Raw genomic sequence first — 25,042 nt, forward strand, 5'->3', positions numbered from 1 at the left:
TTCATGGATGAGAGCAGGAATGAGGACCTGGAATGCCCAAGGCCAGCCCATAGCCACCAATAACTGGTGGCTATGACTGCAACAGCCAGTGTCATGATGGACAGCAGAGAGAACGGGAAGAAACTCCCAGACCAATAGGAGAAGACACGCACCACACCCCCTGCAGCTGTCCCTACAGCTGGAATGAAGTCACAGCAGGACTCCCAAGGGCACCGGGAAGGGGAGGGTACAATCACTGGCAGAAATGTACCTTAATGAGCGTGGGGGTGGACTTGGCAGTGGGGACAGTGGTTCCATTGGTGAGGCTGGGAGGCAGCAGAGGTGGGGGAGGCAGAGGAGGCTGCTCTGCCAGGAAAAGCATTTCTCTGGAATCCGGGCCCATCGGAAGTTGAGACAGAACCTGAGAGGGAAAAAGGGAAGTGAGGACATGGCCACCTCCAGGTAGGGTGTGCCCAGCCTGCCCTGACCCTACACAGGGTCCTCATATGCCACCACTGTCAGAGGGCAAATGGTGGGCAGAGACTGGAGGAGGAGAAGAGCAACCCCCAGGGTGGCAGGAGCAAGGAGGAGCTAGGAAAGAGAGAAGGCAATGAAAAGGTCACAGAACTGAATATACTCAAGAAAAACAGGCTGCTCCAAATAAATGAATACAGACTGGGCCAGTGAGGTTTTGCAATCCCACTGCAAGGCAGCCGTGGCCAGCATCGTCCTCCACCTGACCTCTGGCTGCTGGAGAGGGGCCACTGCCCACATCTCCCACCACTGGGGAGCTCAAGCAGCCAGCACCTGAGCAACTAGGGTAGCATCCCCCTGGCTTCCCTGTGCCAGAGCAGGAGGCATCCTGTGGCCCAGGAGAGAGACCTTACTCTGAGCAGTCCTAGCACCTTGGAGCTGGGGAAGCATCTGGAAGCACACACTCACCTGGGTGGGGGATGCAGAGGTGGCACTGGGCAGTGGTTCGCTGACTCGGGCCTCCAGGGGTGACGGCACAGAACCCTGGGACTCATGGCTGGCAGGCTGCTCGGGGGATAAGGCATCACTGCTGTCCTCATCGAAGGAAGAGCTGTCTGCTACTTTGGGATAGTTCACCTGGCCCACTGAAACCCAAAGCTGGTGTGAGATTCCACCTCCAGCCCAGGGCACAGGTGAGCAGGGACAGGTCTTGCTCACAGCCCACATGCCCTGTGAGGCAGGCAAGCCAAGAAGACTAGCAGCCAATCTGCTTTCTTGGTCCAAAAAAGCTCTGGTCATCATCATGACCCTGCAAGAGAGGCCAGAAAGGCCTCCTAGGCCATCAGAGTGACCTCATGGGCTGAGCAAAGGCCTCCTTTAGCCTCTTGCTTGTAACTCTATACTGTGTTTAGTCTTCAATGTCAAGTTGTCCCTCCCTCCCTTGCTCCTCCCTGGGAGACCCGGGCTACCTTTCTACCTCAACCGTCTCCCTATTGTTAAAGGTACTTTGTATCTTCATCCCACACTACACAAAACTCTCTTCTTCCCCCATGATGCTTACAGATGGTGCAGTGAGGGCTCTGAACCAGCTAACCAGGGACCAGAAGAGCCTGGGTAACAGCCCTGTGAGTGTAGCTGAATTCCCCAGAGGCCAGGAACAGGCTAAGGAGCCTGGCTCTGGGCTTCGGATGGAGGGTATCCCAGAAAGGGGATGTTTGCCTGCACAGGTGAAATAGAGGAGGTGTGGTGACCTCCTCTAGAGGCCAGTGGCTTGCAGAGACCCAACACCTGGGTAGGAGGGGCACCAGAAGAAAACATCCTGCTGGCTGTCACTGCCCTGGCCTAACCCTACTGCCAAGCTCTGGATGACTGTGAATGCACGTCCTTCTGAGGCCAACTGGGAGGCAGAGGCAGGGGAGGAGGGCGCAGCACAGAGCTTCTGTTCCATGGGGTCCCAGTGGGAAGGGAAGATGGGAACAGAGGCAAGGAGGCTATTTCAAAAGTCACTGTCAGAGCCACCGGCTCAACACTGTCGTGGGAAGAGGTGGGAGTGGCAGGTTCTGAGCTGATCTGCCGTCCGTGCAGAAGGAACTGAGGCAGTGGTGAAGGCAGGGGTGAGCTGCCGCCCAAGCCTGGGGAAGTGTGCTGTGTGGGAAGACCCCAGGTAAGGAAGAGGAACAAAGCGCAACAGCTCAGGCTGGGTTTGTCCATGCAGTGGCTGTCCGAGGAGCTCTTGCCCACCAGGGCCGGGGCCGGGACCTGAGGCTCTCTCCTCCCTCAGGACCCGGGAAGGACGCATCTGAGCTTCTTCCTTACTGGCGACTGTGGTGGTGGCTTGCTCCTCTGTCCCCTCATCTGTCCCAGTAGGGGCAAGTATGCAACACACAGAACAGGGCTTGCTGACCACGTGTACTTCATGCCAGACGCACGGCTAGATTTCCCCCACAATCTCCTACTCCCAGCAAGGGCACCTGATTTGGGACAACAGCCCCATGGCAGCCAGTACTGACAATGGTGAGCAAAGGTGGAAGAACTGTAGCTTCCACCAGATTAGTCCAACCCAAGGAAGCTGCTGGCCGTACTGTGGAAAATCCAGGGCTGGTACGGGCCAGGGTCACTACAGACTATTTCTCTCTCCACTCACAGTCACATCGTGGGAACAAAGATGGGGTCCCTGCCCTCCAGGAGTTTATGGTCCAGTTGCCTTGGAGCCCAGTGAATGCTCCGCTAGAGAGAAAACAGAAGCTAAGGGCACACTGAGGAGAGACTCAGAGAAGTCTTCTTGAAGGAGAGGACTTAAAGTGAACCTTGACGATAACTGAGGGGCCTGGAAGAAGGGTGGGATGGGGAGCTTAGACGTGTGGGGAAGACCCCAAACCCCATCAGCCCTTTTCTCAGGCCTCAGAACGGTCCGCTCCCCCTGCTCCCACTGCCCGCTTCCTTCCCACTCATCTGAGCCAAACTTCCTTCCCAGCTTTGCCTCTCCTATCTGAGCCAAACCTCCACCTCAGCCAGGGTTCCATTTCCTCGTCCTCCTCCCTCCTCTTCCTCTGAAGGTGCCCATCCTCCCATCTCCTTGACTCTTTCCTCTCAGCCCAAAAACCTGCTCCATTGCATCCAGCCTGAAAATCCCTCCTTAAGCCAGCACCTGCCTCTGTTTTCCTTCTCCACAGAACTATTGAGCAAATGACCTACATTTGCCATCACCACCTCCTTCCCTCCTACTCAACTGTACAATCTGGTTTTTGCTGGCAAATGCTCGGTGCTCTTTAAAGTCCCCAACAGTCACCCCATTGCCAAATTCCTCAAACAAACAAGCTGTGCTCAGCCAGGCCTCCAGGCCACTGCCTGTGCTGTTCCCTCTTGTCCCTCTGCACCTTTTCCACTTGGCAAACTCTGACCTAGCCTCTAAGCTGCCCCCAAACGTGCTATAGTGTGGGTACTTCCCTGGCCACCAACACCTGTCCCCATCCCTGAGAGAAGTCCCTCTGCTGAGCTCCCAGAGCACTGACACACACATATCCATTGTTACACTGTCCATTACAGCAGCTGCCAGCTGGTCTAGAATGAGTGTTACTGCTGACAACAGCAGCAACCATTGTGTGAGTCTCTCTAGGCGCCAAGGACCATCCATCATCGTGTGTGATCCTGCAAGCAGTCGCACAAGGCAAGTGACTCAGAGACAATGTCACAGGGCCATGGCCTTCCTACTAGGCAGCACTGGCATCTGACTGGGAACCAGACTCAGAAATCAGTTGTTTATACATTAGTCTTCTCACATCAGACCTATGTGAATTCTTTTAGGGCACAAGTCATATTTTATTCATCTTTGTGACATGAGGACTTCACACGGCCTGGCACACTGCTGACTCTCAGCACACATTTATCAGACTGTGGCTGGCTGCAGCATCCAGAACTGGCTTGGCCCCTACACTGGCCTATAATTAGGGGCTGCTGAGGAATACACAGAGGAAACCACTGAGATGAGGCAGGACGAACGCCAGGGAAAATATGTGAATTATAAGGGCTACTGTACCAACATGGGGAAAGGGCTCCTCCGGGCCCAGTGTGGGCCAGCCTCCAGTAGGGTGGCTACAATGCAGAGGAGGCCCTAGAAACTGCCAGTCGCCTCTAATCAGGGCCCAAGGCCTAACTCAGCATGCCTTGGGGGTCTGCTGCAGTGTTTCCCCTCTGCCATGGGGAAACTCATGTTAGAGGAAACCCTGAGCCTCCTTCTCTGAAGGCACAGATGCCTCAGGAGGGGCAGGCAGGTGCTGCCTTGTCAGGGATCGGATCTTGGGCCCACTGCAGCGAAGGAGACATGTCTGTACCAATTATCACCAATATCTAAGAGTAAGATAATAAATATATTTGGTTTTTGTCCCCCAGTTCTCATCACAGAGCAGCTAAAATCACAGAGCAGCTAAAACCCTTGGAATTTCCTTAAGGTCAGAAGTATCTTCAGTTATGTATAACAAGCCCCTTTCCACAACACCTGAGCTTATGCTAATGTGATAATCTGGGAGAGACTAAGGATTGGGCCAGTCACCAGAGACACCAAGTGATCAGAGGATTAGAGGACTGGAAATATCAGCGCCATCCACCAACCTCCAGGAAAGTGGGGGTGGGTATGTAGGACGTGGAGTGGGGGCCCTGAGATCAAGCTCTATAAAAACTCTTGGATAACAGGATTTGATGAGCTTCTCTGGCTACTGGGAGGGTGAAGGCCAGGAGTGGGCAGGGAAGTTCCAATACCACCACTCCCCCAGCACCCCACTACACTGTGCCATCCATCCCTCCCTCTGGCTGTTCCTCTGCATCCTTTATCGTAAGCCAGCAAATGTAAGTGAAGTGTTTCCCCAGGTTCTGTGAGCCATCCTAGCAAATTATCAAGCCCAAGGAGAGGGTACGGGAACCCCAATCTATAGCTAGTTGGTTAAAAGCAAATGTAGTGGGGGGAGGGGGAGGGATAGCATTAGGAGATACACCTAACGCTAAATGACGAATTAATGGGTGCAGCACACCAACATGGCACATGGATACAGATGTAACAAACCTGCACATTGTGCACATGTACCCTAAAACTTAAAGTACAATAATAAATAAATAAATAAATAAATAAATAAATAAATAAAAGCAAATGTAAAATAACCTGGGGCTTGGGACCAGCATGGGAAGTGGGGCTAAGTCTTGTGGGACTGAGTCCTCAACCTGTGGGATTGGACGCTATCTGCAGGTAGATGGCATCTGAAAAGAACTGAAGGACACCCAGCTGGTGTCTACAGGAGAACTGCTTGGTATGTGGGGTAATACCATGACAGAATACCAACACCAGAAGTATTCTGCATTGAGTGTAAATACAGAGAAAAACGGCTTTTTCCCTTTTACGCTAAAGGAATCAAGTCCAAACTCCCAAGTGTGCCAAGGGGCCCTGCACGTCCTGGACTGTGCTTACTGCTCCCATCTCGTTTTTATTTTTGAGACAGGGTCTCACTCTATCACCCAGGCTAGAGTGCAGTGGCACAATCATAGCTCACTACGGCCTTGAACTCTTGGACTCAAGCGATCCTCCCACCTCAGCCTCCTGAGCAGCTGGAATTACAGGTGTGTGTTACCACACCCAGCTAATTTTTTTATTTTTTTGTAGAGATGAGTCTCCCTATGTTGCCCAGGCTGGTCTCAAACTCCTGGGCTCAAGTGATCCTCCCGCCTCGGACTACCAAATCACTGGGGACCTGGCCTCCCACCTCTCATCTTGACACTCTCCCTTCCAGTTTCTTCTCATCAGGTCCTAGAGTTGTTCTCCCTGCCTGGAGCATCGTCCTCTCCTCCCTCGTCCCACCCTCTCCCACACGCTTTCATGAATTCCTACTCATCCTTCAGCCCCAGGCTTGGCTGTCACCTCCTCTGGCAGCTGCACCCTTCCTGATGCAACCAGGTTGAGTGACCCTCCTCTGTGTTTCCAGAGTATCCTGTGCTCCCTCCAGCACAGCTTCTCTATCCTGTCTATTCACCTGCCTGTTACCTGCTCCTAGGTGTGAGCTCTATTAAGGACAAACGAACTTGGTCTGCTCTGTGAGGCTGTGGTCTTAGCACCTAGCACACTGTTTGGGTCCATTAATATTTGTTAGTGAAATATCCGTGGAAAGGGCCAGTCTCCAAGAAGAGATGTCACTAATAAAGAGTATGACACAGATTTCTAATTCCTGACATCTCCACATGTTCACACACACTGATCCTGACATCTGTCTACTCTGTGAAAGAGTAGATAGTAGAAAGAGGAAGCAACCCGAGTTTACAAAGATGGAAAGTGAACAGAGCAAGGCCTCTGTTATTATTTACTGTTGTATGTCCCTGTTTCTTAAAGCAACAGGCACTATCCCAAATTAATACAACCTGTGCATGAGGCTCTCAAACTCTGTGCCTTGGTTCTCCCAAGGCTAAGCAGGAAGTCAAAGATTAAGAAGTCAAGAGCCTCAGCCCAATTCTGCTTCAGCCTGGCACTCCCTCCCCTCCTGCATCTCAGCTGCCTCTCACACAGGATGGCTGGGTCCTCCTCACCAATGATGGCTTCCTTCAGGCTGGACTCAACAGGAAGGATGTTCTTCTCCACCAGCTCCATGGGGCCAGGCCTCTGTGCAATCTTCTCATTGAGGTCATCAGCTAGTCTGGCTCTCTTCAGCTTCAGCTGCTTGGCCTGGAGGGACGGCTCAGCCGAGGTCTCTGCCCATGGGAGAGAAAGCAGTGGGTGCAAGAAGATATATGAGTGGACGTGGTTCTGCCCTGGGAACTCCAGAGCAGCTCTCCTTCCTCCTGGGCAAGAGCAGAGACTGTCAGAATGGTAAGCATATTCCAAGCAGAGAAGAGTGGCCTGCCTTGAAGTTTCACAAAGACAAGAGAAGGGGTTCCCACTGTGACCACACAGTGCACGGTCACACACAATTATAACCAGGCAGAGGCAAGCCCAGAAGACTTTCTGAGGTGGAGCTACAGAATGGAAGCAGCAACAGATGACAGAACGGTCTCCACTCTCCCTCAAACTTGCTGTGTTACTGAGGCAATTCACATCTCTGCTCTGGGTTTTAGTGCCTTTGTCTGCAAAATGTGGGACTCAGACTAGAAAAGTTCTCTTCCAGCCCCCAAAACAGCTCAAAACTAGACAAACGGCTGGGCGTGGTGGCTCACGCTTGTAATCCCAGCACTTTGGGAGGCCAAGGCATGTGGATCACCTGAGGTCAGGAGTTCGAGACCAGCCTGATCAATATGGTGAAACTCTGTCTGTACTAAAAATACAAAAATTAGCCGTGCGTGGTGGCATGTGCCTGTAGTCCTAGCTACTCAGAAGGCTGAGACAGGAGAGTCGCTTCAGCCTGGGAGGTGGAGGCTGCAGTGAGCCAAGATTGTGCCACTGCGCCTGGTGACACAGGAAGACTCTGTCTCAAAACAAACAAACAAACAAACAAAACTGAAAAAACACTAGAGTAAATATATTTATGCTGCTTCCAGGAGCTAAAACCTTTTCTTCATTAAAAATGTGGAAAGAGAGCTGGGCGCAGTGGCTCACGCCTGTAACCACAGCACTTTGGGAGGCCGAGGCGGGCGGATCACCTGAGGTCAGGAGTTCAAGACCAGCCTGGCCAACATGGTGACACCCCATCTCTACTAAAAATATAAAATATTAACTGGGTGTGGTGGCGCTCATCTGTAATCCCAGCTATTCGGGAGGCTGAGGCAGGAGAATTGCTTGAACCTGGGAGACAGAGGTTGCAGTGAGCCATGATCACACTACTGTACTCCAGCCTGAGCAACAGAGCAAGACTCCATCTCAAAAAAAAAAAAAAAAAAAGGCGGGGGAAGAAAAAAAAGGGAAAGACGTGTGCAGCTGGGGCCAGGTGGGTACATCTAGAATAATATTGGATGGAGCATGGTATATCACAGACACTCAAATGAATGCCAAGTGAATGACTAAATGAATGAATATAAAAAAGTAAGTAAGTGTATTTTAAAAACAGATTTTAGATCAGGCATGGTGGCTTGTGCCTACAATCACAATAGCAGAGTAAGACTCTGTCTCAAACGAAACAAAACAGACTTTGGCAGAGAGAAGCGATCTCACACCAAGGGATGGTGAGACCCTGGAGAAGAGGCCAAGCCAAACTAACAGCATGTGACTGTGCTTTCTGAGAGTCCCTGAGACCAGTGGCGGCTACTATGGCACAGCTGTCATACTGTGTTAAGGCTCTGGCTTACCCACTACCAACAGAAATGGGAGAAGAAAGAGGCAGGAAGGAAATGGGTAGTGCAGTAGTGAGTACACACAGTGAGAACTGGGTCTAGATGAAAAAGCAATTCCAATCTCCACACCTTCCAAAATGTGCATCCTGACCAGCTCCGATCTCTCCGGCCGGGAACGAATCTTCCGTTTGAGATAGTCCTCTGTCTACAGAAAAAACACACCAAGAAACTCTCAAATCCAGGTCACAGGCTTATGGCATGGACAGGATCACAAAAGCAGCCCTGGCCATGGTAGCTGCTGACCACCTCTGCAGCCCCCACAACCTTAACTTGGTGACTGCAGGGTTCAGATGCAAGAGGAGGCCTGGGGAGAGCACATCAAAATCCAACTGCACCTGCCAAGGAAGGGCACCATCCTTCAAGACCATCTGTGTCTCTGAGGCTGGACTGACAATATATCTATTAAAAAACTATTACTTCTACTACCATAAAAGTAATCTATGTCCAGCAAAGAAAATTTAGAAAACTAAAAAGAAAAATAAAATAAAATAAACTTTAATCAGCCACTGTTAGTATTCTGGGATATCTGTTTCTAGTTATTCTTCTATGCAGAAAATAGGCTTAACTTTGCAGAGCTGTAATCATACTGAATATGATTTTATATCCTGCTTTAAAAAATGTAACACTGGGCCAGGCACGGTTGCTCACACCTGTAATCCCAGCACTTTAGGAGGCCAAGGTGGGTGGATCACCTGAGGTCAGGAGTTTGAGACCAGCCTGGCCAATGTGGTGAAACCCTGTCTCTACTAAAAATACAAAAATTAGCCAGACATGGTGGCTGGCGCCTGTAATCCCAGCTACTTGGGAGGTTGAAGCAGGAGAATCACTTGAACCCGTGAGGTGGAGGTTGCAGTGAGCCAAGATTGCGCCACTGCACTCCAGCCTGGGCAACAAGAGTGAGACTCTGTCTCAAAAAACAAACAAAAAAACCCAAAAACCAAAAAAAAAAAAAAAAAAAAAAAAAACCTAAAAAACTGTAACACTGCATGATCTCATGGGCATTTTCCATTCATTTTGAATGGCTGCCAAATGGAATACTAATTTTGACACATGGTATCAAAGCTCTAGTTCCTCAAAGTCCAATGTCCTCATTTCTGCATTTATGAGACTCTGGGCAAACTAAACCAGTCCCTCAACAGTCACAGAGCCGTCTCACCAAACGGGGCTAATTATAATATATATATTCCCCCAGATCTGACTCTATAGAGTCTGTGCTCTTAACCTCTGCACCAAAATTTTCAAACCACAGAACATTAGTGGTTCAAGACCAGCATAGGATAAGACAAGCCAAAGGACACTAGGAAATGAAGCCTCGGAGGACATTATATATAGTAAAGGTAAAGACTGGAAAAAAATGGAAAAAAAAAAAAAGACTTGTCCTCACCTAGCCATCTGCTGCCTTGTTGTTCTGGCTGGGCAGCTCTGTGCCAGCCCAGGGGTGGCTGAGCAATCCAGGAGATGGTTTAAAGTGACTGTGGGCTCTGGGTCTATCACCCCATGTGCAGTGGGCAGAAGTACTGCCTCAGCTGCAGCAGAGATTGGTAGAGCAGGTGTCAGGTGCCGCAAGTCTTCACAGATGACAGTGGAAGGCTTATTCTCTAAGCCATCTGAAGCTCTGACCAGTGGCCATGACTGAGGTAGAATACAGTACTGATTAAGAAAATATATGGAGGAGCTTCTGGTTTGTTAAAGGCATGGAGGTGCTAGGAGGGTGACACACCCACCTGGAGAGAGCACAGAAGCTCCTCGTCCCTTCCCATATACCTACACATCTCTTCCACCTGGCTGTTCCTGAGTTGTAGCCTTTGTAACAAATAGTAAACATATTAATAATGTCAAATGGCTGAAACCTCACTACCTAGAGGCTACTCTGGACTGGTTTAGAGAGTACAAGGTCTCTGATGGAAAACCAGAGAACTTTCAGGGCCAAATTTAAAGATACGGATTTTGCAACTGATATCATTAAAGGCATTCATGACCATTGAAACACATTTGTGTCGAAGAAAACGGAGGGGACAAAATCAGTTTGACAAGGTACAGTGGTGGATGCCTACACATCCCAGCTACTCAGGAGGTCAAAGGCAGAAGGATTGCTTAAGCGCAAGAGTTGGAATTCAGCCTGGGCAACACAGCAAGATCCCACCTCTAAATTACAAAAAAAGAAAAACAAAGCCATCAGTTGTGTAAATACAACAGCATCTCAGAGCCCCTCAAGTGTGATCCTGACATAGCTGAAGCCATGGTGGATGCTTTCCCACCACCATGTATAGTTGCCTTATGTAGCACACACAGATGTGGGTAGCTGGTTCCAACACCAGAAAAAGAAATGAAACTTCTCTTGAATACGAGCTGATATTGCTGTGTCTTACTCATCTGGAAGTATGAGATGCAAAAGTAGCAGCTTTTCAAAGCTTTAAGCTTTTAGAATTAAGTAAAGCAAATTCTGCTATAACCAATCCAATATATTCATTTTTCATATCTCAACTAATTTTTAGTACATGCATAAATATGGAAGTAGTTATTGTAATGTGGAAGTCATTTGTGAACAGATGTGCATGGTAAGCAAATTGAACATTGTGGTTACCATGTGTTAGGAAATAAAATCATTTTGCTCAAAAAAAATCTAGAATCCACAGACAAAGTTTTGACTCCCAGCTTTGCCACTTATTGGCTGGACAAGTGAGTTAACTTCTCTTAGATGCATCTATAAAATGAGGATAATACCACCTAATTCATAAGAGTTGATATGAGGATAAAAAAGAAACAGATACAACCTCTTACATAAAGGTGCTCAATAAAACAGACTCTTCTAATCAGCTCTACTGGTCCCTGCCTATTTGAGAAGTAGTCAAGGAAATGGTGGCCAGTCTTCTGATCGAACAGGCGCACAGGCAATGCCATCCTTTCCCCCAACACTGTAGTCTCCAGTGCCCTCAGCAAACTAAACCACTGCTGCTTGTTACTCCTTTGGTTCCCAGGACCCGTGACCTCATTCTTCCCACTTACTCTAAGAATTAATCATGATTTTCTAGGCGGGGGGTGGGGGGGAGGAGGGGGAGGGGAATGAAAGAAAGTTAAAAAAAAAAAAGTCTTGGAGGTAAATATTTCTGACACTCTAAAATAGCTGTGAGGCTGGGTGCAGCGGCTCATGCCTGTAATCTCTGCACTTTGGGAGGGCAAGGCAGGCAGATCACTTGAGGCCAAGAGTTCGAGACCAGGCTGGCCAACATGGTGAAACCCCATCTCTACTAAAAATACAAAAATTACCCAGGCGTGGTGGCGGGAGCCTGTAGTTCCAGTTACTTGGGAGGCTGAGGCAGGAGAATCGCTTGAATCTGGTAGGCAGAGGCTGCAGTAAGCTGAGATCACACCACTGCACTCCAGCCTGGGTAACAGAGTGAGACTCCGTCTCAAAAAATAAAGTAAAATAAAATAGCCGTAGGTCTTAAGGAGATGCAGCCTATGATCTGTCTAGGGGGATTATCTTCCCATGATTTTATGTGAAAGGAAAAAGTAAAGGGAGTGTGAGGGGGAAGGAAGTTCTGGTGACTTCCCCATCTCTACCCACATTGGGCAGCAGAATATTCCTCAGGGGCCCCTGGGGAACTGAAACTGAGAGTTGGGATGGGGATGCAAGTAAGGTGCTGCGGCAGAAAACTTGGGCTTGGAGTGTGGGACAGTTTCTGCTTTCCACAAGAGTCAAGTGGATACCACCTACTCTGGGCAGATGGAGACCAAGGAGGTTTCCTGCCCCTTGGAAGGCCCGTCCTGTGAGGTGTGGGCAGTGTAACCCTGGACTTGGGAAGCTTTTCCATTGGCTAATGTTTGTGTCCCAACATCTACAAAAGGTTAAGTGGAATTAAAGATAGGGAAATACCAGTGGTCTCCAAAGCACTCCAAAATTCACGGAAGGAGGATCGGGTGATCATTCCATATCCTTAAATGTACTAAAAGAGAAACCTCATTCAAATCATGTTCCATATAATCACCATGGGAGGTAAATAACAGAAGGGATGAAGTAGGAGAAGCAGAGCTTTCCATTTAAAACTGCGAGGCCAGGGCTGGCCCTAGAGTCTAGCAGGCTCTGGCCTCAGAGTTCTATGGAAAGCTCTAAATGGAAATATAACCAGCAATGCAATGAGCTCTGAAAATGCTCTTTGGGAGTTCTGAGGGGGGAAAAAAGGTACCTTACCCTGGCCCGCTCCAAGCTCCTTCTCTGCTCATGAAATGCAGCTGGACTTTTCAAAGCTGTTGAGAGAAGAACCATAAAGAATTACCTTCAAGTGAAGCATCATGTCTAGTGCTACGATATTCAGTGGAGAAGGCATCTTAAATTCATGTTACTGGCTGGGCATGGTGGCTCACGCCTGTAATCCCAACACTTTGGGAGGTCGAGGCAGACAGATCACGAGGTCAGGAGATCGAAACCATCCTGGCTAACACGGTGAAACCCTGTCTCTACTAAAAATACAAAAAATTAGCCAGGCGTGGTGGTGGCGGGCAACTGAAGTCCCAGCTACAAGGGAGGCTGAGGCAGGAGAATAGCGTGAACCCGGGAAGCGGAGCTTGCAGTGAGCTGAGATCGCGCCACTGCACTCTAGCCTGGGCAACAGAGCGAGACTCCGTCCCAAAAAAAAAAAAAAAAAAAAAATCACGTTACTGTTAGTAGTACTATAAATATCAGTTGAAGTGAGGGCAATGACACCTGAGTAAGCATTTATCTTTATGGTTTAGCTACCCCATTCAAACAGTTTTGGTAGAAACCAAAATATGACTCCTAATGGGAACTGTCACTGCCTAAGCTTGGGCTGTATAAAGTGCACCCATGGAATGTAACTTTAACAAACACCCTGGCCCATGACTGGACCGTCAGCCGCAAATCCCCCATCAGCTAGGACTCCAAGTACGCCTGCTAGACCTCACATTATTCTCAGGACACCTGCACACAGGAAGGGGCACAGATGCATGCCACATTAACCTTACTTCCTCAACCTCATGAGGAATCATAAAGTGGCCAAACTGTTTCAAAGGGACAGTTAAAACCAAAAAGATATGTCCACTTGGCGCTATTTCCTTCTTCACTGCACCTGTTATTTATAGTGCTGCTAAAATTAACTTGAATTTCATCTCTAAGGACTAAAAGAACCCCATGGCAATTGTATGTGAAGGAACACACACAACCGACAGCTGACACGAAGGGCTCAGCTCTATTCTGGGGATACCACACAAAGACCACAAGTCTCGACTTCTGCAAACAACACTCAGGTGGCAAGACCAAACCAAGAGCCTCCAGAAAAGCTTCACCATGAATGGAGGGTCTGACTCCTTTTGTCAAAAACTTGGCTGTAAGGACAAATAACAACTTAAGACACTCTGGGGATGAGAGGGAAAGGCCTGACTCACTTCAAGTAGGGAACAGAGGCAATAAGAGAGAAATTTATAAGACTGTGGTCAGTTTCACTTCTCCTGCCCTAGAATTTCCAAAGAGCTGTGAAACTGAGAGCAGAGATAACTTTTGCTAGGCTGCTGGCTGCGGTAGGAGTGCAGGGTTAAGGAGATGCTAAAAGTAGCAAGAGAGCATAGATAGGACCCTATCCTGCCTGGGCCTTTGTGCTTCTTCCTCCTTCCTCCCCACCCCCAGCAGGGGGCTGGGCCTCAGCAACAGCAGTCCCAGAAGAAAGCTTCAATTGTCCCAGCAGTATTTATTTTAAAAAAATTTTTGTGAATCTTAAGATAAAAAAGAAACTAGTCTTAAAAGTACTACTGAGATCCCATCTTCTAACAGAAGGGGGAGCTCTAGATTTAACAAATTAACATCAAAGAAAAACCAGTACAGGTTACGTCCCCAACCTACCTGGGCACTATCCAGGCTTCCCCACTTCTTACATGGGCAGGTCGTGGGCATTTCAGTGGGTAAATAGACACCCCCTGTACCTGCTTCTACTGTGTAAAGCTAGCTCAACTCCAAAGGTCTTGCTCTGCAGGAACCTGGGTGTGACGGATCACACGTAACCTTGGCTCTTGGAAAGCTTAGCGCATGCATGAGACAGTAAGTACAAAGAATCAAGAGAAAACGGACACTGTCCACCCCACCCCAGCTTCCTTTTCTGCCTCATTTTTCTCCGCAGCACTCATCACTGTCTTGACAGTCTTTATATAAATACTACATATCTGGCTGGGCGTGGTGGCTCATGCCTGCAATCCCAGCACTTTGGGAGGCCGAGGTGGGCAGATCATGAGGTCAGGAGTTCGAGACGAGCCTGCCAACATAGTGAAACCCCGTCTCTACTAAAAATACAAAAATTTTTGTATAGGAATGGTAGAGGGCGCCTGTAATCCCAGCTCTCAGGAGACTGAGGCAGGAGAATCGCTTGAACTCAGGAGGCGGAGGTTGCAGTGAGCCGAGATAGCGCCACTGCACTCCAGCCTGGGAGACAGAACAAGACTCCGTCTCAAAAAAAAAAAAAAAAAAAAAAAAAAAGGAGGGCAGAATACTACATATTTTTCTTGTTTACTCTCAGTCTCCCACGTTTTACATTTACAACATGTCCCTATCAGAGCACAGCAAGGGTTTTGTCTATTTTTTTAGTTACTCACAGTATTCCCCCAAGTGCCTAGAATACCAGGCACACAGTATACCCTCAATAATTATTCACTCAATGAATTAGTGAGTATTCTGTAAGAAACGGACACAAGGTGACTAGTGACAGGAGGATGGGAGGATTCTGCAGCAGAGCTCTAAACTTTCATCTGAACAGCCAGAATTCTGGTTCTGAACTGGGTTCGAAACCTCACAGTTCTGGATAGACAGTCAAGGGATCTGTGTTCTAGTACTGAGTGCTACCAATTACTGCTGGGTGACATGGGCTGTGACTGCTTTCTGGGTCTAATTTTCTTCCAGAGTGAGAATCTGCCCACCTCTCAGAACCCTTGTAAGGAAGAAACGCCAGTGAGAGTGCCCTGAACCAAATGGTATATGTGTCGATATATTCAGGTGTTGCTGTCACCAAATGCTGTAATTTGGTTGAATCACTGGCTTGATTCACTCACAGGCCAGCTAGTTTCTGTACCACAGCCAGAGATTCTCTGTCTAAAACCCTGGCTGACTTGCTGCCTCAACAACCCACACTGGCTATCCCCAAAGGGTAAGGCACAAACCCAACTTCTAGAAGAACAATTCACCAGAACATCTTGAGGACATCATCTTCATGTACAAAGGGTGGTGCACCACTAGTGGAGCACAGGTGATAGGTGAAATGGCTATAGCATACACAGGCCCCCTCATCTGCAGTTTCGCTTTCCATGATTTCAGTTATTCTAGGCCAACCAAGGTCCAAAAATGTTACTGTATTTGAGTGGGCCCATATTCACATAACTTTTATTACAGTGTATTGTTAAAATTGCTCTAATTTCTTACTATGTTGGGTTTACACATTGAATTTTGCCATAGGTCACATGTAAAGGAAAAAAAACACAGTATATATAGGATTCGGTACCATTTGCAGTTTCAGGTATCCACTGGGGGGTCTTGGCACGTGTTCCTCAGGAATAAGGGAGGACTACTCTATATGAATTCCTATTTGGTCCTATTAAGGACATTTTCATGTAATGGCAAGAAAGGGATTAATATCTATTGGAAGCTTGTATGGAAAGCACTGTTCTAGATATTTTAAACCTGTTAGCTAATTTATCCTAATTATTCTACATGGTAGGTAATATCCCATTTTATAGATAAGGACAGGGCCAAAAAGGAAAGGCAAGCAAATAGCAGGGATAAGATTATACCCTAATTTTTTTAAGGGTCCTGAATTGGAAGATATAACCTAATTCTGTATCACCCTCAACCTAGAGTTCTTTCCACTCCTCTGTGTTGATTTCTTAACTTCTTCAAAAGTTAGAGAAGAGAGGCCAGGCATGGTGGCTCAAGCCTGTAATCCCAGCACTTTGGGAGGCTGAGGCAGGTGTATCACCTGAGGTCAGGAGTTCAAGACCAGCCTGGCCAACACGGCAAAACCACGTCTCTACTAAAAATACAGAAAAATTAGCCAGGCATGGTGGCAGGCACCTGTAATCCCAGCTACTTGGGAGGCTGAGGCAGGAGAATTACTTGAACCCAAGAGGCAGAAGTTGCAGTGAGCCAAGATTGCTCCATGGCACTCCAACCTGGGTGACAGAGCAAGACTCTGTCTCCAAAAAAAAAAAAAAAAAAGAGAGAGAAGAAAAGAAACTGTTGGATAGGGGGACAAGGTAGCTTCAATGTTCAATGACACACACTGTTTAGATGCATATCTGAGTCCAGGCAACATACAAGAGTCAGCTTGGCCACAGCACTGGGTAAAGACCAAGGCAAAGAAGGCTCAGAAGAGGGGTCAGGGACCCATCTGAGGGGCCCCAAGGCTCTCAAGCATTGAGAATCATCGTTCAAAACCTGGAGCTCACCACGTAACAGCCTTTGGCACTGAAACTAGAAGACAAGTTGGAGAAGCTGAGACACGATAGCTGGTCAGAAGAACCAGAAACGAAGACCAAGAAAAGAATTCAAGATAGGGCCAGGCGCAGTGGATCACGCCTGTAATCCCAGCACTCTGGGAGGCTCAGGCAGGCAGATCACCTGAGGTCAGGAGTTTAGGACCAACCTGGCCAACGTGACGAAACCCCGTCTCTACTAAAAATACAAAAATTAGCTGGGTGTGGTGGTGGGCATCTGTAATGCCAGCTACTCAGGAGGCTGAGGCACAACAATCACTTGAAACTGGGAGGCGGAGGTTGCAGTGAACCAAGATTGCACCACTGCACTCCAGCCTGGGTGACAGAGTGAGACTCCGTCTCAAAAAAAAAAAAAAAAAAAAAAAGAATTCAAGATAATAATGACCAATCCCAAAAGACTGTTTCATTTTATTATAATAATAACAACATTATAATCTCACTGGACCCTCTTCACAGCCCATGAGGCAGGGACCGTTATTTCATGTGTGATGAAACTGACACTGGCTGAGATGCAGTAACCTGCCAGATCACTCATTCATCAAGTGGTGGACCCCAACCCAGGTCTAGTTCTGCCTTCCCTTTCTTCCCTTGTCTAAACCTTCTGACAAGTGTGTCAGTTTCTCTCAGTCCCTGAGTAGGCCAGCTTAGTCTGTGCTCCTCTTTTCTCATTTTTAATTCTTCTCTCTGATAGCAGATTCAGCAATTTCAATAGCTACTTCTGCCAGGTGAAAGGAGGAGGGAGCACTGGGCCCTCTTCCTCCAAGTTTGTGTCAGGACTTCCTGTTGGGTGTTTCTCAGTTCATCTGCGGAGAGGCTGGAGTAGCCACAGCAAGTGCTCTTGGTGCACTGGGGTTTGAGGTGGAGAGGGCAACTCCTGTGTGTCCCGCCAGCTTTGTTAAAAGCCACCATGGGGAGGATAGCCTAGTGAAGGGATGTAACAGTGATACAGGTAAGCCCTGGGCTTTCTTGATTGTAGGAGCAAATGACAATGGGGAGTCAGAATCACCTCAAGTTCCATGCCAAAGAGGTAAGACACGAGGAAGCAGAAAATAGGTTTCCAAGTTTAGGCCTCTGACAATTGAAGAAAAAAAGGACTTAAAGTTACCCCATAAATGTGCATCCAACTACAAGGGCTGCATTCATCTCAGACTCCATCTCCCCTCTCCCTGCTACCTTAATAGCTTTGCCAGGAGGAGCCAGCATATTACTCGAAACTGCATTTTCCCAGACACTACAAGAAAGCAGTCTCTAGAAAGGGAAGCCCCCAAAGACCAATGCAAAGACAAGAGCCATATGTGTTTATAAGAATATACATATTCAATATCAGAGGGCAGTTCTCGATCCTTTCCTGCTGCCCCGGGAGCTAGTTCCATTGGAGCTCTTGTGTGGCTTTGTGTGAACAAAGGGAAGTGTGCAGAATATCCTGAAAGGAAAAATAACCAAGCTCCCCAGAGAAAATGAATGAACAGAAGTGGCCAAGAGGTGTGCCATTCTTAATCACAGTTTCAGTTCTAGATGTGGACCCCGCCCTGGCTGGCTACAACTACCAATTAATATTTTGTTCCCTCTTTCCAGCACCCATTTTCTTTCTCTCCTAACTTGTTTGCTGCCTAAATTAAATGAGGTCATTTGTGAATTAAAGAAATAAAAAGTGAAAAACTGTTTCCACTTTATTTTAAAATACATACTGGCATCCAGGCCGGGCGCAGTGGCTCATGCCTGTAATCCCAGCACTTTGGGAGGCCAAGGCAGGTGGATCACCTGAGGTCAGGAGTTCGAGACCAGCCTGGACAACATGCTGAAACTCCCCCGCCCCTTATTAAAAATACAAAAATTAGCTGGGCGTGTTGGTGCGCGCCTATAATCCCAGCTACTCTGGAGGCTGAGGCAGGAGAATAGCTTAAACCTGGGAGGCGGAGGTTGCAGTGAGCTGAGATCGTGACACTGCACTCCAGTCTGGGTGACAGAGCAAGACTCTGTCTCGGGGAAAAAAAAAAAAAAGAAATACACACACACACACACACACACACACACACACACACACACACACACGCATCCAATATATAGTAAAGGGGGAGCTCAGTGCTGTGCTCAGTGTGTCAACACAGATGTGTGATGACAGCGCAGGGGCCCCAGGGCCAGATTGGTCTTGATTTAATCTGGCACTAAAGAATAAATATGAAGACTCTTAAAAACCAATCTATCTTGGTAATTTAGGATATCAAGCCAACACTTTTCCCTCGCCAGCTCCGATTTACTTAAACAAGTAGGTAAATGAGTCTTGTAGGATTCACAAGTAGTTCTAGAAATGCCTCTGAGCAAGGAATGACAGCAATTCATTATGAAACCTCATTTCCTCATCACTATCATGAAGGAATATGTATTAAGTGTCTAGGTCTGAATGTTGCTTTATTAGGTGTTATTATAATAAAAATGATGGTTCCTATCTCTGATAATATGCCAGAAGCTCACCAACAATTCTGTAACCAGAGGAACTCAAAGGCTATGAACATAATACACTTAATAGAGGTCACTGGAGTGCCACAGTCCAAGTAGCTCTTCTTTCAGGCAAGCCTGCTGGGTTTCTTTTTCCAGTGTGGAAGCAGGGAACATATACACAGAACATCAGTGGGGGCTACATGTGTGTATGGGAATAAACCCATTTAACAAACCAGGTAGAAACTAGAAATATATCTATCCATCCATCCTGCCGTCTGCCCGCCGACCCACCCATCCATCCATGTATCCAATAAGCAGTCCTTAAGTAAGCACTATGCCGGTCACTGAGGATAAGAATATACAGATGGGGTCCCAGCCCTCGAAGAGATGATGGTCTAGTGGGGAAAACAGACAAATATAAGATGGAAGTAAAATAGCAGCGGTAATTTAAGGCGCTATAAAGGACAAAAGAGGCAAAATTTGACCTGGGGGAACAGTGTGTAAATGAATTAAATAGGAACACCAAAGGCAGACAAGGAAGAATGGGGAGATAGCTGAGGCTAAGGAAGAACTAGAACACAAACATGAAGGTATAAAAGAAGAAGGCAAGCTCAAAGAACTACAAGTAGTTTGATATGGTTGAATTCAAGTGAGGATAATGTGGCTAGAAGAATAAGCTGGGCCCACTCCATTAAGAACTTTAATGGGCTAGGCACAGTGGCTCACACCTGTAATCCCAGCACTTTGGGAGGCCGAGGTTGGGCGGATCACCTGAGGTCAGGACTTCAAGATCAGCCTGGCCAACGTGGCGAAACCCCGAATTAGCTGGGTGTGGTGACGCACACCTGTAATTCCAGCTCCTGAGGAGGCTGAGGCAGGAGAATTGCTTGAATCCAGGAGGCAGAGGTTGCAGCGAGCCGAGATCATGCCACTGCACTCTAGCCTGAGTGACAGAGCAAGACTGTCTCAAAAAAACAAAAACAAACAAAAAAAACCTTAATGTACTACTGCAGAGGCTTCTGCTTCAGATGGGGTAGACACTTTTCTGTATTTTTGTCACTAAGTACTAGTTAAAACTCTGAACATTCTCTATAAAACAAGCAAAAGTAAATTCTGTAAGGTGGAGAGAACTGGCTAGGGACCATGGGACCCAAAAAAAGAGACATGGTGATAAGTTCCCCATCCTCTCCCTTTTTTTTTTCTGCTTCATATATCCAGGCTTAAAGCTGAAGATGCTGGCAACCCAAAAATGCCAGTGGGTATAGACAAAAAAAAAGCCCCAACAAAATATGTTCTCTGTAGCCAAAGGATTAGGAAAGGGCAGCCCAGCACCATAGAAAACTTTTAGATACTTGTTCTACTCCAAATACCACGGAAAAAAAATGGTGGTCTCATTCCCACCTCCCCATAAAGGCCAAGTTAGGAACCTAGACTTCCATCCTTGCAAGGGTGTAATGAGATGCCCCAATACCCTTGGCTGGGATAGTGTCAGAGAGGGGCCAAGTAGGAAGCTGCTTTCATTCCCACCAGCCAGTAACAAACACCCCTCCCTACCTGGCATTCATAAGGCACCTCTCCCAGTCCCTGCTGGATGATGTCAGAGGAGGGCTGGTGGAGAGCCATGACTTTCACCACTGCCCAGTGGTAACAGTATGCAGCCCCACCGTGGTGTGCATACAGACTACACTGGGAGCTGGAACTCTCGCCCCTAATGAGAAGTCCCTCTCCTACCACCAACTCAAATATCAATGGCTGCCAAATGAGGAATCTTAACTTCTATTTCCACCTGGTCATAACAAGATGGTACCATCCCCACCTTCCCTATCGAACCAGATCTAAAAGGTCAGCTAAAACAGGAAAGAAAACACAGAGACTCCTAACATATTAAAAACATATGACAGCAGAATAAAGGAGACAAAGGAAAGATTCAGTGAACCAGAATACAGAATAGAAATACCCAATCTGAACAACAGAAAGAAAAGAGACTGGGGAAGGGAAATAAAAGAACAGAGCCCCAGAAGCCTGTGAGACTTTAACAAAAAATCTAACATTGTGTCACAGAAGTGCTGAAAGAGAGGAAAAAGAGGGTGGGGCTGAAACAGTTCTTACGTTAATTGCTGAAAACTTCCCAAATTTGGCAAGATACATAAGTCTACAGATTCAACAAGCCAAGTTAAACCCCAAATAAGATAAACTGGAAAAAAATTTATAGTAACATATGCCATAATTAAACTTTGGAAAACTAAAAGAAAAAATCTTTACAGCCAGAGAAAAACAATTTGAATGACAGTGTATTTCTCGTCAGAAACCATGGAGCCCAAAGGAAGTGGCACGATATTTTTCATGTGCTATTAATGATTGTATCCTGAGATCGAAGTGTAGCCACCACATTCATCAGGGGAGGGATACATGGCAAGGGGAGGATATAATCAGAACTGCATGGAGGTGGGCAGGGGAGTTGCTTCTGACTTGATGTTTTATGTTTAAAAAAAAAAAAAAAAAGAGGCTCACACCCATAACCCCAGCACCCTGGGAGGCCAAGGCCAGTGGATCACTTGAGGCCAGGAGTTTGGCATCAGCTTGGGCAATGTGGCGACACCCACTCTACAAAAAAATTTAAAAACTAGTCAGGCATGGTGGCAACCACCTGTAGTCCCAGTTACTTGGGAGGCTGAGGTGGAAGAATCGCCTGAGCCGGGGAGGTCCAGGCTGCAGTGAGCTGTGATCACACCACTGCACTCCAGCCTGGGCAACAGAATAAGAGCCTGTCTCAAATAAAAAAAAAAATTATCAAGAATACACCTGGTGACTGCCATATATTAATTTCATTACCCCCAACAAACACACTCTCACAACTCCCTTCCCTCCCTCAATTTTGCACTTTTCAAACCTACAGAAACACTGAAAGAACAAATAATGAACAGCTTTATAACTCTGACCTAGATTGACCAGTTATCTTTTAGCCATATTTATTCTCTTTCTCTCATATACTGTAATTTTTTCACTTATGGAATCACTTGAAAGTTGCAGATATCAGTTATGACATTTTACCCCTAAATTCTTCACTGTGCATTTCCTAAGAATAAGGACATTTTCTTACATAACTAAGATACTTTTATCGCACCTGAGAAAATTAATTCAATATAACCTACAGTCCATATCTGAATTTCCTCAATTGCCTCCAAAAATGTTCTTTTACAGCTGTTTAGATTTTTCCCCCAATCCAAGGTTTTGTTTGTTTTTTGAGACGGAGTCTTGCTCTGTTGCCCAGGCTGGAATGCAATGGCACAATCTCGGTGGTGCAATCTCGGCTCACTGCAACCTCCACCTCCTGGAATCAAACCATTCTCCTGCCTCAGCCTCCTGAGTAGCTGTGATTACAGGCGCCCGCCACCATGCCCAGCTAATTTTCTGTATTTTTAGTAAAGATGGGGTTTCACCATGTTGGTCAGGCTGGTCTCAAACTCCTGACCTTGTGATCCGCCTGCCTTGGTCTCCCAAAGTGCTGGGATTACAGGCGTGAGCCACCACACCTGGTCCCAAGATTTAATCAAGAATCATGCACTGCATTTGGTTGCTGTCAATTTGGTCACAATCTAGAACAGTACCCTTACCTTTTTCATTTTCATGACAATGACTTGTTTTAAGTATCTAAGCTGTTTGTCTTGCACAATGTTCTGCATTCTAAATTTGCTTCCTCATGATTAGATTTAGGTTAAACATTTTTGGCAAGAAGAAAACATAGGTATATGTACTTCTTAACATCAAGGGGGACATGTTATCAGGCTGTATAACCAGTGACGGTGCTAAAAGTTTGAAAGGTGACACCAGATCTGTCTTTGTAATTAACACATAATCTATGGGGTATCATTTTGAAGCCACGTGAAAATCCTGTTTTCCCACAACTAACTGCCTAATAACGGTTTTAGCATCTATTGATGATCCTTGTCTGAAATGATTTTTACAAAATTGATTTTTTCAATAAAATTGCAAAATAGCAAGGACTGCATTTTTCTGATCACTCTAGTAATGTTCAAGAGGCCACTTAAAAGAACAAATTGGAGTGACTGAGTGAATGGTTGTGCTATTACCAGACAGGTGATCCAGGGCGAGTAAACTTAGGGAAGTGGGGGAGAGACTGTGCTCAGTCTTGGAGAATCACAAAACTCAAGGATAGGCATGGAAGAGAGCCCACCCAGCACAGGAATCTGAGGAGGGTCACAGAGGTAGGAGGGGATGAGGCAAGGCTATTACCCCGAGTAAGCTTCAAGAAAAAGCCTGTAGACAGAAAGAGAGACGCTAACAGTGGGGAAGTCAGGCAAAATAAGGCTTATAAAGTTTCCAGAGAATCACTTATGCTTAGGACATAGCCAGGGGTCTCAGAGCTATGCCAGTGGATTGGTGGAAGCACAAACTTACTGCAACAGATTAAAGAGTGAATAAGAAGTGAGAAAGTGGAGTTAGAGGTATGTGTCCCCTAAGAGGTTACTTAGAGATGTGCTAACAGTTCATTACTCATTCATTTTTCCAATAAATATCTGCGAGCCTACATGTGTCGGACCCTGTTTTAGTGTTGAGTTATTCATGTTTTCGTGGAGCTTATACTCAATTGAAGAAAGATATACATAAAACATGTAACACAGTAGGAGGCAGTATATGCTATGAAGAACTATAAAGCAAGTTATAAGTGACAGAGTGATGGGGTGAGGTCATTTTATATGGAGCAGTCAGGGAAAGACTTTCTGATAAGGTGACATTTGGCTGGGGGTGGCAGCTCATGCCTGTAATCCTAGCACTTTGGGAGGCCAAGGCAAGCAGATCACTTGAGCTCAGAAGTTCAAAACCAGCCTGCGCAATATAGCGAAACTCCGTCTCCATGAAAAATACAAAAATTACGCATAGTGGCGTGCACCTGTAGTCCGATCTATTTGGGGGGGTGCTGAGGCAGGAGGATTGTTTGAGGCCAGGAGGTTGAGGCTGTGATGAGCTAAGACGAAGCCACTGCTCTCCAGCCTAAGTAACAAAGTGAGTCTTTGTTTCAAAAAAAAAGAAAAAAGAAAAAAAAAGTGACATTGGAGGAGAGATGTAAAAGAAGGGAGACAGCCCTCCAAGCAGAGAACAGCATGTGCAAAGGCTCTCAGTGGGATCCTGCCTGCGTGGCATCAAGGAGTCCAGGGTGGCAGAAAACAAGGAGAGAGTGGGTGGAAACACAGGGAGACAAAGCCACACAGGACCCTGTAAAACTGTGAACTATAATGAGAAGAAATAAAGTAGAATGGTGCTTGCGAACCTTGACACTGACAAAAAGGCTTCTGAGGGTAACATAAACAAACAGGTTTGTTGAAAATGGTCTCCTTGTTTTCCCCAATAACCTCCACGATGTGTCAGAAATTACCTCATTTCAGCTTCTTAGTACTTACTATTTTCCACATTTTACAGTTGGGGAAATGACTTCCCTGAGATCACATCCTAATCAACTACAGAATGAACACTAGACTCTGGTTCTTTTGATTCCAAATCTTTTTATTTACATATATTTCATCAAGAAGTGGCAGAAGGTAAAGGAGTATAGAAAACGAAGTGCATGATACGCCCGGTGTGGTTGTAATTCCAACACTTTGGGAGGCCAAGGAGGGCATATTGCTTGAGCCCAGGAGTTCAAGCTAGCCAGACTCCATCTCTACAAAAAAATTAGCTGGGGCTGGGCGTGGTGGCTCACGCCTGTAATCCCAACATTTTGGGAGTACGAGGTGGGTGGATCATGAGGTCAAGAGATCAAGACCATCCTGGCCAACATGGTGAAACCCCATCTCTACTAAAAATACAAAAATCAGCTGGGTGTGATGGTGCATGCCTGTAATCCCAGCTG

At 46.8% G+C, this 25,042-nt stretch overlaps 1 protein-coding gene across 4 annotated transcripts in view; it reads right to left on the bottom strand.

The window, feature by feature from the left end:
• The window catches only part of MRTFA (myocardin related transcription factor A), a 226,406-nt gene that overhangs the window by 12,957 nt on the left and 188,407 nt on the right, over positions 1-25,042 (bottom strand). For all 4 annotated transcript variants that reach the window (XM_032139800.2, XM_058431799.1, XM_032139797.2 and 1 more), the window contains 5 exons: positions 12,440-12,495; positions 8,317-8,392; positions 6,514-6,675; positions 922-1,097; positions 251-400 (listed from right to left, as the gene is read on the bottom strand). In XM_032139800.2, the coding sequence (XP_031995691.1) occupies positions 251-400; positions 922-1,097; positions 6,514-6,675; positions 8,317-8,392; positions 12,440-12,495 (620 nt within the window). The remainder of the gene's footprint in view (positions 1-250; positions 401-921; positions 1,098-6,513; positions 6,676-8,316; positions 8,393-12,439; positions 12,496-25,042) is intronic.

Source organism: Hylobates moloch, unplaced genomic scaffold, assembly GCF_009828535.3.
Source record: "Hylobates moloch isolate HMO894 unplaced genomic scaffold, HMol_V3 SCAFFOLD_19, whole genome shotgun sequence".
Classification (NCBI taxonomy): Eukaryota; Metazoa; Chordata; class Mammalia; order Primates; family Hylobatidae; genus Hylobates; species Hylobates moloch.